This window comes from Hermetia illucens, chromosome 4 (genome assembly GCF_905115235.1).
Source record: "Hermetia illucens chromosome 4, iHerIll2.2.curated.20191125, whole genome shotgun sequence".
In the NCBI taxonomy this organism is placed as follows: domain Eukaryota; kingdom Metazoa; phylum Arthropoda; class Insecta; order Diptera; family Stratiomyidae; genus Hermetia; species Hermetia illucens.
In genome coordinates this window covers 98,771,602-98,785,799 of record NC_051852.1, presented here as the reverse complement: position 1 = coordinate 98,785,799, position 14,198 = coordinate 98,771,602, and the positions used below count along the sequence as shown (strand labels likewise).

General features: G+C 42.5%; 2 protein-coding genes across 3 annotated transcripts in view; one reads left to right on the top strand and one right to left on the bottom strand.

Annotated features, from left to right (window-relative positions):
* LOC119653373 (xaa-Pro dipeptidase) overlaps positions 1-234 on the top strand; it is a 370,526-nt gene extending 370,292 nt beyond the window's left edge. For both annotated transcript variants that reach the window (XM_038057917.1, XM_038057916.1), the window contains one exon: positions 55-234. In XM_038057917.1, the coding sequence (XP_037913845.1) occupies positions 55-88 (34 nt within the window). In that variant the 3' untranslated portion in view covers positions 89-234. The remainder of the gene's footprint in view (positions 1-54) is intronic.
* Positions 138-13,903, bottom strand: LOC119653372 (intraflagellar transport protein 74 homolog). Its single transcript, XM_038057914.1, has 6 exons — positions 13,373-13,903; positions 5,779-6,483; positions 1,080-1,197; positions 746-1,020; positions 503-628; positions 138-442 (listed from the first exon to the last, which is right to left on the bottom strand). The coding sequence occupies exons 1-6, from the start codon at positions 13,763-13,765 to the stop codon at positions 230-232; spliced, it is 1,830 nt and encodes a 609-aa protein (XP_037913842.1). The 5' UTR covers positions 13,766-13,903; the 3' UTR covers positions 138-229.
* Positions 13,904-14,198: the final 295 nt, after the last annotated feature.

Below are 14,198 nucleotides of genomic sequence, written 5' to 3'. Positions count from 1 at the left end.
CCTTGTATGACTTTTAAATATTTTTTATCTCTGTAATATATCTAAACCTTACAGTGTTGAGGAAATCGAAAAATGGATGGCTTCCTAAAGTAAATGATCGTCTTGTTTTATAAGGGATGAATGCCGACAAAATACTATTTTTCTATCTTTTTAATCTTTTAATTTGAAACTTGTTTTGGGATACAAATCGCTTTAATAAAGACATTATCAAAAATAATCAAATCATTAACTAAAGCTTCTTGTTTTTCTCTACATCCTCAATAAGCATTTGATTCAAAGAATTTGTGAGATCTTCGACATTTTTCCGAATCTTAGAAAAATCATTTTTCTTACGATCCTCCTCGACCACTTCTTGTAAGGTTTGATTCTCACGCATTAAGTCAGTGAGACGTTCTTCTAAATGTGATATATGACGATATGTGTCGTTGCTTCTGAGATGGTCCTAAAGGAGAAAGTCAGTTTTGGGAAAAAATATTTTCATTGCGTAATTTCAAAAAGTTACCTTAATTTCCTGATTCCTTCGCTTTGCTTCTGCGACGACATCTTCGGTTACGCGTTTCTTCTTTTTCAGCTCTTCCAACTTTCCTGTTAACTCACTCATATTTTCGGCTGCCTCTGTTCGCAGAGCCTGTTTGAGGAAAGTATCAACTATACTATGGGTACATATTCTTAAACCTGAAGAGTATTTTCTTTTGGTTTGCACCTTAAAGCCTCTTATGGTCCTAACTACGACGACTTAACTTACATTCAAATTACTGTATTTCGGTATTTCACTCATGAGCTCCGCCTCCTCTTCACTAAGTTGTTTGAGCTGAGTAGCTGTACGTTTTTCCAATATCTGCAATTGCTTAAGCTGAATGCTTAGCCTCTTATACTCCTTCAAGAGTCCATCTTGGCTGCTTAAATCATTCCTCTCGTTGATTGCATCAGCCCCTTTCATACTGAATGATCTCATGTTGATGCCCTGCAGAGTTATTTGTTCAATAGCATAAGCAATTTGGTTCTTAAGATGCTCCAAATCTGTGAAATCAATTTGTGGTGAAATTAGGATAATCTGAATATAATCAAAATTTGGTTACTTTTGCGCTCCATATCAACTTGTTGAGGAAATGTTTCCAGAAATGCCGTCATAGTTTCATCGCGTCGTTTTAGCTCTTTATACTTGGCATGCCGTTCTGAGTTACCCTCCTCAAGATCCTGTAATAAAAATCAAAGCCATCATAAGTTACCCAAGCGCTTAGGATTTAAAGCCAATAAAAGTGTCAATCAACAAGAAAGTAGAAGTAAATTTATTTCAGCGGTGAATTGAGACAAGAAGAAATTGAAAAGTTTTAGAGCCTCAGGTATTAATAGATATTTCAAGCAATAGTAATATTTGCATCTCTGAAGCTCATTGTTGGGGCAATAAGCCAAGCGGTAATCAAAAACTCAATCCAAGCTGTCATGCGGCTCTTGCCGATTGATGAATGGAGGTAAATATAATCGACCTACACCACATGGATGATACAAAAACAAAGAAAAAAGAAGCAAAAAAGAAAAAAAACAACTAACAAAGAGCAACAAAGTGGGGAAATTGATGTGAAAGCAGGGCCAACACAATTTCAGAGCGTCGAGAAAAACGGAGTACACGTACACCTGTGCGCAGCTTAGCGAAACGAAATTCTTACCACCACCAATTGGTCATATCAAAGTTGCCATGCAAACTCTGTGGTTGAAAACACTTTCAAAAGACTAACCATATCCGGAAAGAAGCTGCCTGGCGTGCAAAAGTGAAAGTGAGGCGAAGAAGGAAAACAATTCAACCGTATAGGTGACCCCATCCCTCGCGAAACACGGGATCTATCAACGAAACTATAAACCAACCAAAATGAGAAGGTCGGAGTCCAAGACCTCGCTGGCTGATGGTTCCAAAACTCTCTTCAAACGATGGGTAAACAATACCTGGAGAAACCTACATACTAGAAAAGTGCCAGAAAGAAAAGCCTTGCGCCGAACAAATCAACGAGCTAATGGTTGCCCACAGGTAGCGAGGTAAGGGAGGTGGCCAAAACCAACAAGGTGGTAGTCCGGATAGTGAGTGCTGACGGTCCAGAGAAATTACTAGTAAAGCTGAGGAATCAGAATGTAGGTCTCAAATGCAAGAAATGGAACACGATCGTTTTCAGGAGCAATGGAGACGGTGTAATCATTGTGCTATGTATCGAGAATAAAAGTTCGAAGACAGGGGCTGCAGAGGTTACTTTGGTTTGCCTCAGTTAACCTTCAAAAACACAAGTAAGTGGTCGACAGATGCTGAAGGTAATCGAGATAAACCTTTGGCATTATAAAACTCCAATGGCGACAATCAGCCCGCTAGTCAAAACTGAATATAGTACTGACCCAAAAACATTTGTTGTGAATTGGAAGTCAGCCGAACTCAGGAACGTCGGAGGTAAGTTAATATATAACATATTGCTATACACACTCATCAAATGCTTAGTAGCAACACGAATCCGTATAACGGGCGCAAACGGGAATGTGCAGAAATACTTAGTAGCAGACACCTACTTTCCCGTATAACTCGTAGATCGCGCCACCCACGAAGAAAATTGAGGACCTGCCCAACTACTGCGAGGGGTACAGGCAATTGCTAGGGTTGAAGCAAACGTCCACCATGAAGTCTGGGGTAGCATCAAGAGCAATAGAATAGAGAATATATTACTATATAGTTGCGTAGCGAAGCAAAGACACCTATACGCTATCACTCATCGGCAAAACCAGCACTAAAGTTGCTGTCCTTGTCAATATAACCAACACGTACACGGGCCTAACCCGTATACCGGCAAAGTTCTTCATTTGTTATTGTCTCAGGTCAGAGTGCCTTAGTGACATGACGCGGACATGCATTGATGAAAACTTGATCCCTTCGAATAGCAGTGGTTATCACTTTCCATGTGCTATGCTCGTATAATACGTTGACGCAAAATAGCCTCAATTTGATGTTGATTTTGACATAGTTACATTTCCAGATATTGGACAAAACAGAGGAAGATGATCTAGCGCTGTATATGTGCCGAGCGACATCAAGTTCAGTCCTGCCGCCGCCAGAAACAAGGTTTCCTAAATATACAAACTATTCGACGCCCTCGATGTTCTGCCCATTAATGCAAATAGGAAGGGTGCGATGACTAGTTAGACTGACAGCCTTGATTTTGTTGGTATTTGTCTTCAGTTCAATTCTGCTTGCCTTCTTCTCCAAACCCAGAGCCAGTTGATCAAGACGCATGGCTTGGTGAGAGAGTAAGTAGATATTATCAGGGTGGTCGGGGTATTTGAGGAAAGATGACATCGAACCGCACTACCTCCTCTAAAAAAATCTAGGGGTGACAAAATGCAACCCTGCCAGACTCCGCTTCGGACTTCAAGTTCCTCTAAGATGTTACCTCAATGCACCATCTAACCCTGATAACAGCTATACATTTCTCAGGAATGCGCCTTCTTCTTGAAATCAATGAAAAGCAGGTGGAGCGCACTGCTCCAAATGGTGTTAATGAGATTATTAGAGGAGTCCGCTCTCTGCCGATCAAGCTTTTGAGGTGTTCTGTAATACGTTCAACTAGGTCCTGGCCCAGTGTTATTTTAGGGCGAGTTATTTAGAGTTTCTATCTTTTCTACAGCAAGAAAGTTTTCCTATTGCTAGACAACAATCAGATCACGACAGCGACCCGTTTTAAATTTGCTACCGAATGCAGTAGTGACACGCAAACGGAAATCACAGACCCTCAGATGATGGTCCTTTTCAAAGCCAATATTGTTTGCTACCTCTAGGCTTTCCAGCACATCATTACAAGAGGCAGACGAGTACTCTCCAGAGCTCCAACATGTCACCTTACTTAGATCCTAAATACAAAGCTGATATAGCACAATTCGGACGAAGTGAGCATTCTGGGGTCCTCGATGTCGTAGTCGAGGAGCATAAGTACATATTAGAAACCAATCGGAAACTGTTTGATAGCCAAAGGTCGTGGCCGTGAGGTCAGTCGCAAGGCGTGTTTAGCATTTTGGTAACGAAATAGTTTCGAAATTTTCAGGTTGTGTGCACACGATTTATCACAAGAGCGTGTGTGCTGAAAAATAAAAAAAGTTTCCCGCGTATTGACTATCTTCGCTTGTGGGTACTCCATGCCCATAAAAGACGTCTCACTAGTAAAAACTACGTTCGAAAAGTCGCGAGCCATACTCTCTGTGGCCCATTGCAAACTGTTTTCTATGTGGCCCTTGCTCAAAAAAGGTTTCATCCCTGTACTGCGATATTGTAATCAATCTTCATTTTATTGTCATCAGACTACCCGAGATTCCTTTACACCCCAACAAACGTTGAGCTCGGCACAACGTTACCGTAGGATTCTGCTCGAATATTCGGATTATCACCTTTTGGTAATTGATCGTCTTGAACCTCCACCGGTTAGATCGTTGACCATTGTTGTTTCGTTATACGTGTCTGAAGGGTTTCTTGCTGCTCTCCACAATTTCGGAGTTCGCCGAGCCTGGCCGCATGGTCTCCTATAGGCCAGTGCCCCGTGCAAACTATTGTACTCCAGTACATATTTGCACGCGTTGTACCCAGAAGCAATCGCGGTCAGGTCTTGTTATAGGAGGGCTAAACTTTCTTCGATTTGCGCAGGTGGTGAGCTTTCGCCATACAAAGTCAGCGGCTGTTAAGTATTGCGAGTAGATTTGATCCATGAAAATCGCTGGCCGAACGCCAACTACGCCCGCCGAGGGATTGTCAAGAAAAGAGCTCCACCTGGCCAGTCTATTGACATTTTGTTCCCCTATATGTTGCTAGAGGAGGCTGGCTTTCAACGTGCGCCCAGTTTGTTTAGTGCGTTCCTGCACTGTCCCACCACCCTGGAGGAGTCACCACTACAAAGCTTTGATGGCCGCTTGCCTGTCGATCAGAATGACTTTGTTATGCTTGGAGTTGAGATCGTGTCCCAACCATTGACATGGCTCCAGTATCCACAGAAAATCCGCCTGGAATAAACTGAGGAATCCTGGAAGAGCGTACGAGTCATCTACAGTGTGTTTATCCGAAAAAATTTTCGCATGGACTCTACAGGTGTTATAAGTCTTCGCTGTCCTACATCCGGTCTCACGCAATCTTACAGCACTGCACACTATAACGTATTTAATGTTCAGGTTCAAGGGGTGGAGGTGTAGGGGTACATTGAAGGCAGGGCTGTCGAGCCACAGCAGCATCTGCACCTGAATCCAGTTAAGCTTGGTTCTATCGTATTTCCTGCTCAGCGCCCCACCTTTACACGCTCATGTCCAATTTGCATAGGATTTTGTTCATTACTATCAACCTTAACACTGGAGAGATTACGTCACCCTCGGACGGTCAATCTCCTCCAACAGCTCTTTGGTGTGGTCAACTGGGTCCAGTTCGTTTCACCTTTGTGTTCCTAACTCCGAACCGCACTTTGTCATTCGCCTTTTCCGCGACTTCACGCACTTTCCCCCAGTGCAGAAGAAAAGGTGGCTGTTCACCTGGGGTTCTTAATCTTTGATAACTGCTCAGCTGTCCATAGTGATCCGAACGTTTTGCAGATGCAGGGATTGGGGAGGCTTATTCTTATCCATGCAAATCTTCGTCAAACAGATGCTCGCCACCAGTCTCCTAAAAATCTCGCCCGTTTGTTGTTGTATTCTTTGTATTCCTCGAAAGTCGCGAGGTCCTTTTCACCTAGAGCGAGCTGAAACTAAAATATACTATAAAAGTACTTATGGTATTACCTGCTCAACAAGTTGCAAAAGCTCCCTCTTTTCTGCAAGTTGATCCTCGACAATCTTCATCTGACGACCAATACTGATCAATGCCTGATTATTCATTCGAACTTCCTTTATCAACTTGTCCCGCTCCTGTTCGGGTGTAAGTTTGTTCTCTTCTTCCTCAACGAGGCTATTATGCTTTTCAGTCAATTCCTTGAGTTTCAGCTTCAGTCTAGCTGCTTCTAGCCTTACCTGCGACGACATTACGATAGCATTCAGTCTTTCTTTTTGTCCATTCAGGGAATCAAGTTTGTTATGTATTTCTGCGCTTTCTGCTTTAAGATGTTCAGCCAAAGATTGATGTTCTCGATACTTAGCTTGATCTTCTAGAGGAAGTGAAAGGATCATGTCGTTGATCTTATTTTTCTCAACCTCTATCTCTTGTTCAAGTTGTTTGTTGCGTTCATCCTTCATTTGACGCTCGCGGAAAAGGCTTTCTAGCTGGTTTTGCGTAGCCTCGTTCTTTTCCCGGAGGGCAGCTGCCTCTTTTTGCAGGTGTTGGCGAGTAAGGCCCGAACTAAAACTGTCCAATGTGATATTCATATCTGTGAGTTGAGCCTGAAGATCGGTTAGCTCCTTTGCAGCTTCTTTAACTTTTTGATCATAGATACGTTTCGCTGAGCGTTCTCGATCCATAGCCTGCTTTTCATTGATTAGTTTTGTAGTTTCCTGTGAATATAAATTTTAAGTTGATAAGATGAATGAATATAGAGTAGAATAAAGGTATGCTGTGCAATCTACACTTCATGAGAATGAGTAGATATTTAATTGTTATGTATATTATTTTATATTTTACAGCATTAATTAACAAAAACTAACTAGTCAAAGCTCGGTCGAAGATGGTAACAGGTCTTTTTGGGAAACCAAGAACTCTCTGTTCATCTGTCGGCTCTTTCTTTCTAAACAAGGAGCAATTCTTTAAAAGACGCTGAATCAGACATCTCCATGTGGCATTTTTGCCCATTAAAACCACAGATATTGTTGTTGCCATCTATTTACAGGTCTCTCCCTTCCAACGATTATCCCATCATTTGGATGGAGAGATGGATTTTCCCTTATACATGCTCGTCATCTTATTTGCCAATGTGGCAATTGACGAGATTATCGGGATAATAAATGCGGCACGAAACACACTCTCTTTCTGTAATTGCTTCCACTTTATGTGCATTAACTAAATAAGCTGTGTAGTGAACTTCTCTAAATTGGTGTTGCATAGCCAACATGCAATTACACCCCTAGCCTCCTATGAGTCCTCCGATGCTTGATACATTGTGATGACCATATTGGTGATGCTATCTGAAATTAGATTTTGCATCTATCACCATTCTAAGATGTTTAATGGATGTGATGGTGCGATGATATCGCATAGTTTCTCCTACAGCTCCTTGTGATGTGGATCGCTTCTGTCTTTTTCTCTACCAACGGCGGTTCAACACTTTCTAACCACGACCTTATAGCATTAATTTTTTAGTATGAGTATAACTATGCTTTTGAGCCAGAATCAGTACTATATTGTCAAAGTAATCCATTACCTTAGCCTTCTTCAGGAGGACTAATAGTATATAATCAGGAGTAATATATTATAAATTATGCGCTCTGACATTCTCACTATAGGGCAAACTGCTCTCCATAGATTTGGCAATGGCAGCGTATCCTTGAACTGCTCCACCAGCTAGGAGGACGTCGTCACCGAGTACAAGGAGTCTAGCTCTCGGTCAGAATGACTATGTTACGCTTGGAACACACGGACACGCTTGGACAACACTGTTGAATCCCGGAAGACCGAACACTGCACGGATTCGTAAATATTCCCGCTCTGACTTCACAGACCATCTTTAATCCGTCAATGAGGAATACTGTATCATATCACCTTACAAAACACCGCCGCTCGTTCACTCTGCCCCGATTAGAAAGCCCACCACAAAAATTCCTCTTGAAGGTTAGCTTGCGTTCTCGAAGTATATCGCCTAAGATGTTCTAATGACCGTGGCTTCAGTGTTTAATATCCGGGTGAGAATTTTCAGGAGATATCGGCTGGAGCGGATTGTTGCACACGCGATTATTTAGATCCTATTAAGCCTATTTTTTTGTATTTCTTGTTCAGTATCTTCCACCATACAATAGAGCTGAAAGTTAGAATGGGGCAAACTCCGGCTGGGTACATCCAGAGAACCATTCTCGTATGTTGAAGGCTATACAGGCCTTCTTAGCCTTCAGTCCAGTCTTCAATTTAACTTAGGATCCAGAATCACACCTAAATGCTTTCCATTGAAAGAAAGTGACAATTTCTGCCTATTTAGTAGCGGGAGGTGGAATTCGGGTAACCGGGTCTTGCTATGGTAAATAGCATCACACACTTTTGGTGGTATTTAACATTACCTTCACCCTGCTCCTGTCCAATATCCCTAGAAATTCAACCATCACTGTCACTCAGAGCACGGGAGAGATGGCGCTACCCTGGGGCATTCATTTTTTCATAATTCTGGTCAAGTGGTTACTCTCTAAATCAGATTGGAATATTTTTATCTTTAGCATTTTGGATGGAGCTTCCGTAGTGGCTTTGGTACCAACTCTGTGGAATCCTCTCTCTATATTCAGGAAGCCTGTACTGTAGCAACCGCTCAACGGTGCTAATGACTTCATGTGGATTTTCCTTTGATTTAGGTCATGCTGAGATTAGGAGGAGTGCGACCTCTTCATCATCGCTCTAAAATGGATTGTAGCACAACCACGCACGCGTATCTCCAGGATTGAGGTAGATATAAGTGAAATTTCGGTAAATCTCTTCAAGCCATGGAATAGCCAATTCTTGCTAATTTTGTATCACGACCGGCATTATACCATCTGGTGCTCGGATATACATATATGTGGAAAATCTGTTTATAGCCAAGCCAGTTTTATCCTCAGTGATTGCTGATTCCATAATATTACACGACTAAAGTTGCATAACCTCCAAGCGGAGTTTTTTCCTCCAGTAGTCCTCGCTGGCGATAAAGAGTTTGCAGACTATCAGTTCTCATAAGATATTCCGGTCAAGAGCCTACCGACTTTTTAAGAAAGGTGGGCTCGTTTTTTTAGCCAGAATCTTACTAAATTTCGCAAACTCGCTGATGCTATAAATGTTCTCATAATAATCCAGCCAAGACCGTGTTGAAAACCTCCCTATTCAGCTCCGTAAGATTGGATTCCATTTCAGCGGCAATATCTTTTTGCTGTATTTCGCAGGGCACGAGTCCTTAAAGCCAGCCTCGAATAACTTTTCAAGAATGCCAACCTTTGTAGATTGCTATACTATATATCTTTGCCATTATCCTCTAAATCGGCCATAGCGCGTAAACCAGACTTAAGCGCCATCACCGCCGATTTGCCAAAGTGTGATTAAATTCTCTTTAGGTCTTCCCCAGAAGCTTACACTCCACCTTAATTGTTCTGTGTCACATATGGATTCAATTGCCTGGCATAAGCAGCAGGAAAGTTGTCCCCTTTTTTTAGTGTAGAATGTGGTCTTAAAGCCTATCGGTGCCTAGCCGCATGCCCATGTAATTCTTAGTGCGCGGTTGTGCCTTGTCAGAGTATTGCGACAATATGGCCAAAGGTTTTCACATAAGGAAAATCTTTCGTATCTTTCGACTTCCGACTTAATTTAATTTGGAGAATATGGAAATCTTAGAAAAGCGTTGATATGCCGGTTTGTAGTAATGTGGGACTCACATTCACCAAAACCATTCAGATTCAGTAAGAGAATTACTTCATGCCGAAGACTCCGGTGCTTTTACAATGTGATTTCAGAGTTATCCTACCATTGCTACAATTTCTTGCTAGTGACTTTTCAGAAATTTGCAGCCACACAAGTCTCGTGCACCTTCTCGCTAGTTAAGATTACTAGAAGGTATACAAGGATCATTATCGCGGTAAAGCATGCTGCATCACTCTATGTTACTCTAGATGCACTGCATACTTTCAGTGTAATTAGACAGTATGCCGAATCTATTCTTCTCAGATTCACGGCGCTATATTGCTCATGTGAGATGTCACCGAGTTCTTCAACAAATCGAAAGAGACTGGAATCCTGCTCTGGAATTTCCCTGCCCTTTCCTGTTTCCAATAAGTCTATTTGTTAAGGAGAAAAGGTTATTATTATTTTGAATTCGAGTACAATGGACTAGCTTCTGAGTGTTCTCCACATACCTTATTTTGAGGAAGAACGGTGAACAGGAAACAAGGATCTTGTTTATAATTTTTGAAAAAAAAAATTTCTGTGGTTCGTTTATGGACCCTGCTTAAGGCTACTTCGAAGATGCCCGATTTCAACGTCCCAGTTTTTTGGTTAGTAGTTTTGTTTCCCTTTTTGAAGCAAATGCAGCGCACACTCCCCGACTATACATTGAGAATATTATCTCGAGTTCTCCTTCTTCTTTCGGGTCATTAGCCCCTTTAAAGCCACCACAAGTGTGTCCTTCTCAAACCAGCAAACCCGGTAACCGGTTGTCTTTTTACGGGAACATCATCCGTTGCCGAATCATCTGCTACTACAATATAGAACCATAAAACCGGTTCCAGAGAAAGCCATTGCTTCTTGAATGGCTTGTTTCCCATATACTCATATCGAAATCCGATGTATTTCTAACTGAAGAAACGCGGTTTGCGAAAATAGATTGTACCAGCCCCTATACCTTTTCCCCAAAGAACTATTTTAGATTTGCCAGGAACTCTGGCGATGGCTACCCGAAATTCATCATCACGTCGACTAAAAACCACTACCTGATCAATACAGACGCTGAAATCTCGGTTTGCCCCGCATTCCGCAATCACCGACTAGCACCGCAAACTTTAAAAGTCACAAAGCGGATTTTTCGTCGATCCGCACGAACAACTCTAGGAGGTAGATATGCGTCTAGGACTCCGACGAACATTTTCTTGGCGCTTCATTACAACGGATATTAACATTCCCATCTTAGGTTCAGACTTCCTGTGCCACTAGAGATTATTAGTGGATTTACACAACGCATCCCTCATTGAGATCACAATGAAGTCATCAGGAAGAATCCCAACCTGCATATCTAATACTCTTTCCATTGTTTTTGAAGACGTTGACAAATCAGGTATAACCGCACTTCTTCAGAAATATCACAACATCACTAACGAGCATCTTCTTTCCGAGCGAGTTAAGTATGATCTTCAGCACCACGTCAACACTATTGGCCCCCTATTAGTTGCATGAAAATAGCTCGAAGAACTTCTTGAGCACATATTCCCTAAACCCAGTGGCAAATGGAAACCTTGTGGCGATTACAGACGACTAAATACCCAAACGATTCCAGACCGATACCCAATTTCATTCATCCACAGCTTTGCGCACTTTATCGCATATTGCCGTATTTTCTCGACCGTAGGCTTAGACAAGGCAGGACATCCTGAAAACAAGCATATTCACACATTTCAGGCTCTTTGAGTTCATTAGGATGACTTTTGGACTATGCAATGCAGCTCAAACTTTTCAGAGATTCGTCCACTCTCTGCTAGGAGACCTTCACTTTTGTTTTGGACCTTTAGATGATCGTGTCCTCTGATTCTGAACATTTAGAGTATCTCAAGTAAACGTCTCTTTGAGGTCTAATATTCAATGTTGAGAAATGCAAATTCTTACAAACACAATTGAAATTGGTCAGCCACCCGATAACCCCTGAAGGCATTTAGCAAAGCCTAGCCAAGGTGCAAGCAATTTTGACCGTCACCTTTCCGAAACAAATTAAGGATCTGAGAAGGTGCTTAGGCATGTTAAACTTCTACCGTCGTTTTTTGACCAAGGTAAGTACACTTTCGACATTTGTCACGTATTGTAAAGATCAAAATCCCCGCCACCGTCGATTTTCACGCAGGCGCAAAAGGACTATACAGGTTTTCAGAGGCTCAGGGCCAATTAAAATACTCATTTAGAGAGTTTCTCATCTTTGGCTCAATGTCTAGTATATACTGCGATGCCTCAAATAAGGCACCGGTCGATCGAATCGGCTAGTCACTACAAAGTATGATATTTTTGGCCGTCCATCAACTAGGAACCAGGTACTGTATCGCATGCATGAAAAATTACAAAACATGTAAGGAAAGGGGTAGGCGGTCCACAAGCGCTTTCACACAATTAACTTCGACAGAGTCAAAAGTGCGAGGCTTGTACGGTTTGCGCTATTGCCTCACAATCATCGACAGGTTCATTCGGTATCCTGAGACGATAGACACTTCTGCACAATCGTGCCCCGAGACCTACTGCGGAGAGTAGAATGTAGGCTTCAGTCTGCTGGTAATTATAACCACCGAACAAAGAATTCAGTTAAAGTTCCCCCTTTTCTCGGGATTAAGCAAACTTCTTGACTTCACGAAGATCGACCTCGTGTCATCCTCAGTCCAGTGGGATGTGTAAAAGATGGCGCAGGACGCTGAAAGCCGATATAATGGCCCAAGATGACTCCCTGCCACTCGTCCTACTGGATCTCTGGAGAGCCAATCGCGAAAAATTTGCTGTAAGCACGGGGAGAACCTGAGACTCCCCAGCGTTCCAATACACGACGTATTGTTACGTTTGCTCAAGGACGCAGTGCCGAAGCTGAAGCCGCCAACCACGCGAAAACATGGCCGGCATGCCCACGGAGCTCGACTCCTGCACGCTATCAGGTCCTCGAACTAGGCCCATAGAAATCGAAGGCACGCTCAAGAGGGTTGGCCCAGCTAAAGTTTTAGCAAGGAAGTAGGGCCCGCGATGTGTCCATTTTGACTTGCGACAGCCGACCTGAGCGAGCCATGCGTCTGGCTCCGAAATAAAACCTCCATGATCTTAAATAATGTTGGCTTAGACCTTAACAATAAAGGCTTACTCGTTGGTCTTTTCGAAGGTCAGCAGTATGGATTTCTGGATAATAAAGTCAACCCAGTCGAAGCCAAAAACGAAGAAATCAGTAATAACGAAACCCCTTTTTGGCTTAGATATGATTTTTTAAATTAGCTTAGGTACTTGATGTCCGGATAGCTCAGTGGTTAGAGCACTAGGCTGTCATACGGAAGATCGCGGTTCAAATCTCACTGGTGGCAGCGGAATTTGTATCGTGATTTGACGTCGGATACCAGTCGACTCAGCTGTGAATGAGTACCTGAGTCAAATCAGGGTAATAATCTCGGGCGAGCGCAATGCTGACCACACTGCCTCCTAGTGTACCGTTACGGTCTTGAATGAAGTGCTCTAACACACTTCAAGGCCCTGATCCAATATGGATTGTTGCGCCAACGATTATTATTAGGTAATTGAGTTCATTCGCCTTTTTATCTTTCTTAAACTAGCTAAGATAGCAAATGCAAGATTTCAATTCAGATGTCAAGTTCTATTATGAAGGATCTACTAGTTGCGTATATGCTATTGCTCTTGAAATTCGCTTATTTCGTTAAGCGAACAAGAAACATTTCACTGGTAATGGATACGCTTTCACAGAAGCATAAAGTACTTAATTGCGTTTGGAATGGAAAGTTTAAAACTATTCACGTTTCATTAGAGTCTTTTCCGCATCCTCACCTGGGTGATTTCATTGATTTTCTGTTGCAAAACTGCTTGCCAATAACGTTTGTCCTTGACCATTCGCATTCCTCCTGCAGTACCAAGGCGAGATTGGCTTGTTGGCAGCCCACTAAGGCCGTGCTGTGTTATGGGGCGCTCGGCCATCATGGAACCGGCATAGCCCAGTGCTGTCCCAATCCTTTGGCTACTTAGAGATGGGGTGGCGGTGGTGAGGCGGGTTGCTGTCCCAACAGGTGTTGCAGTGGGTGGCCTGGCGACATTGAAGCCCCGAACGGCTCCTGTTCCTGGACGGGGTGCGGACGACGCCTGGCTGCCCCCGCTACTTTGCAGTTCTGAGCGAAGTCCCCGACGCGAAATGGGTCGTTGATGTGGTAAATTCGATTCTTCCATTGTTTGATTTTGGATTAAAATTTATTTGCCACCACACTGCTACGTTATAAGAATTAAATGCACTCAAACACTTAACCGGCTAATTGAATATCGGCGAAACACTAAGGACTTTACAAAACAACCAGCGCGTCCTGTTGAAATCTGTGTTGAAATCTGGTCTCTATTGTTTTGCTTGAGGGTTTCTATAGTAACTTTCGATACCTTCGTTAAATTTTCGACTGGCTTTGATATTCCAGCTCTCCTTTTACTCTAATTAGTTTCAGTGCTTGTGCGGAAAGTATTTTAACTGTAACATATGTAATTAATGCGTATCAAACGGTCTTTTCGGACTGAATAGTCTTTTTTATATTCAGCACAGCAACATTAACATATTATATTTATAGGTTCGCTTGTAGATAGGTACAGAGAATATCTTTTTAAAAGGTTCACAAAT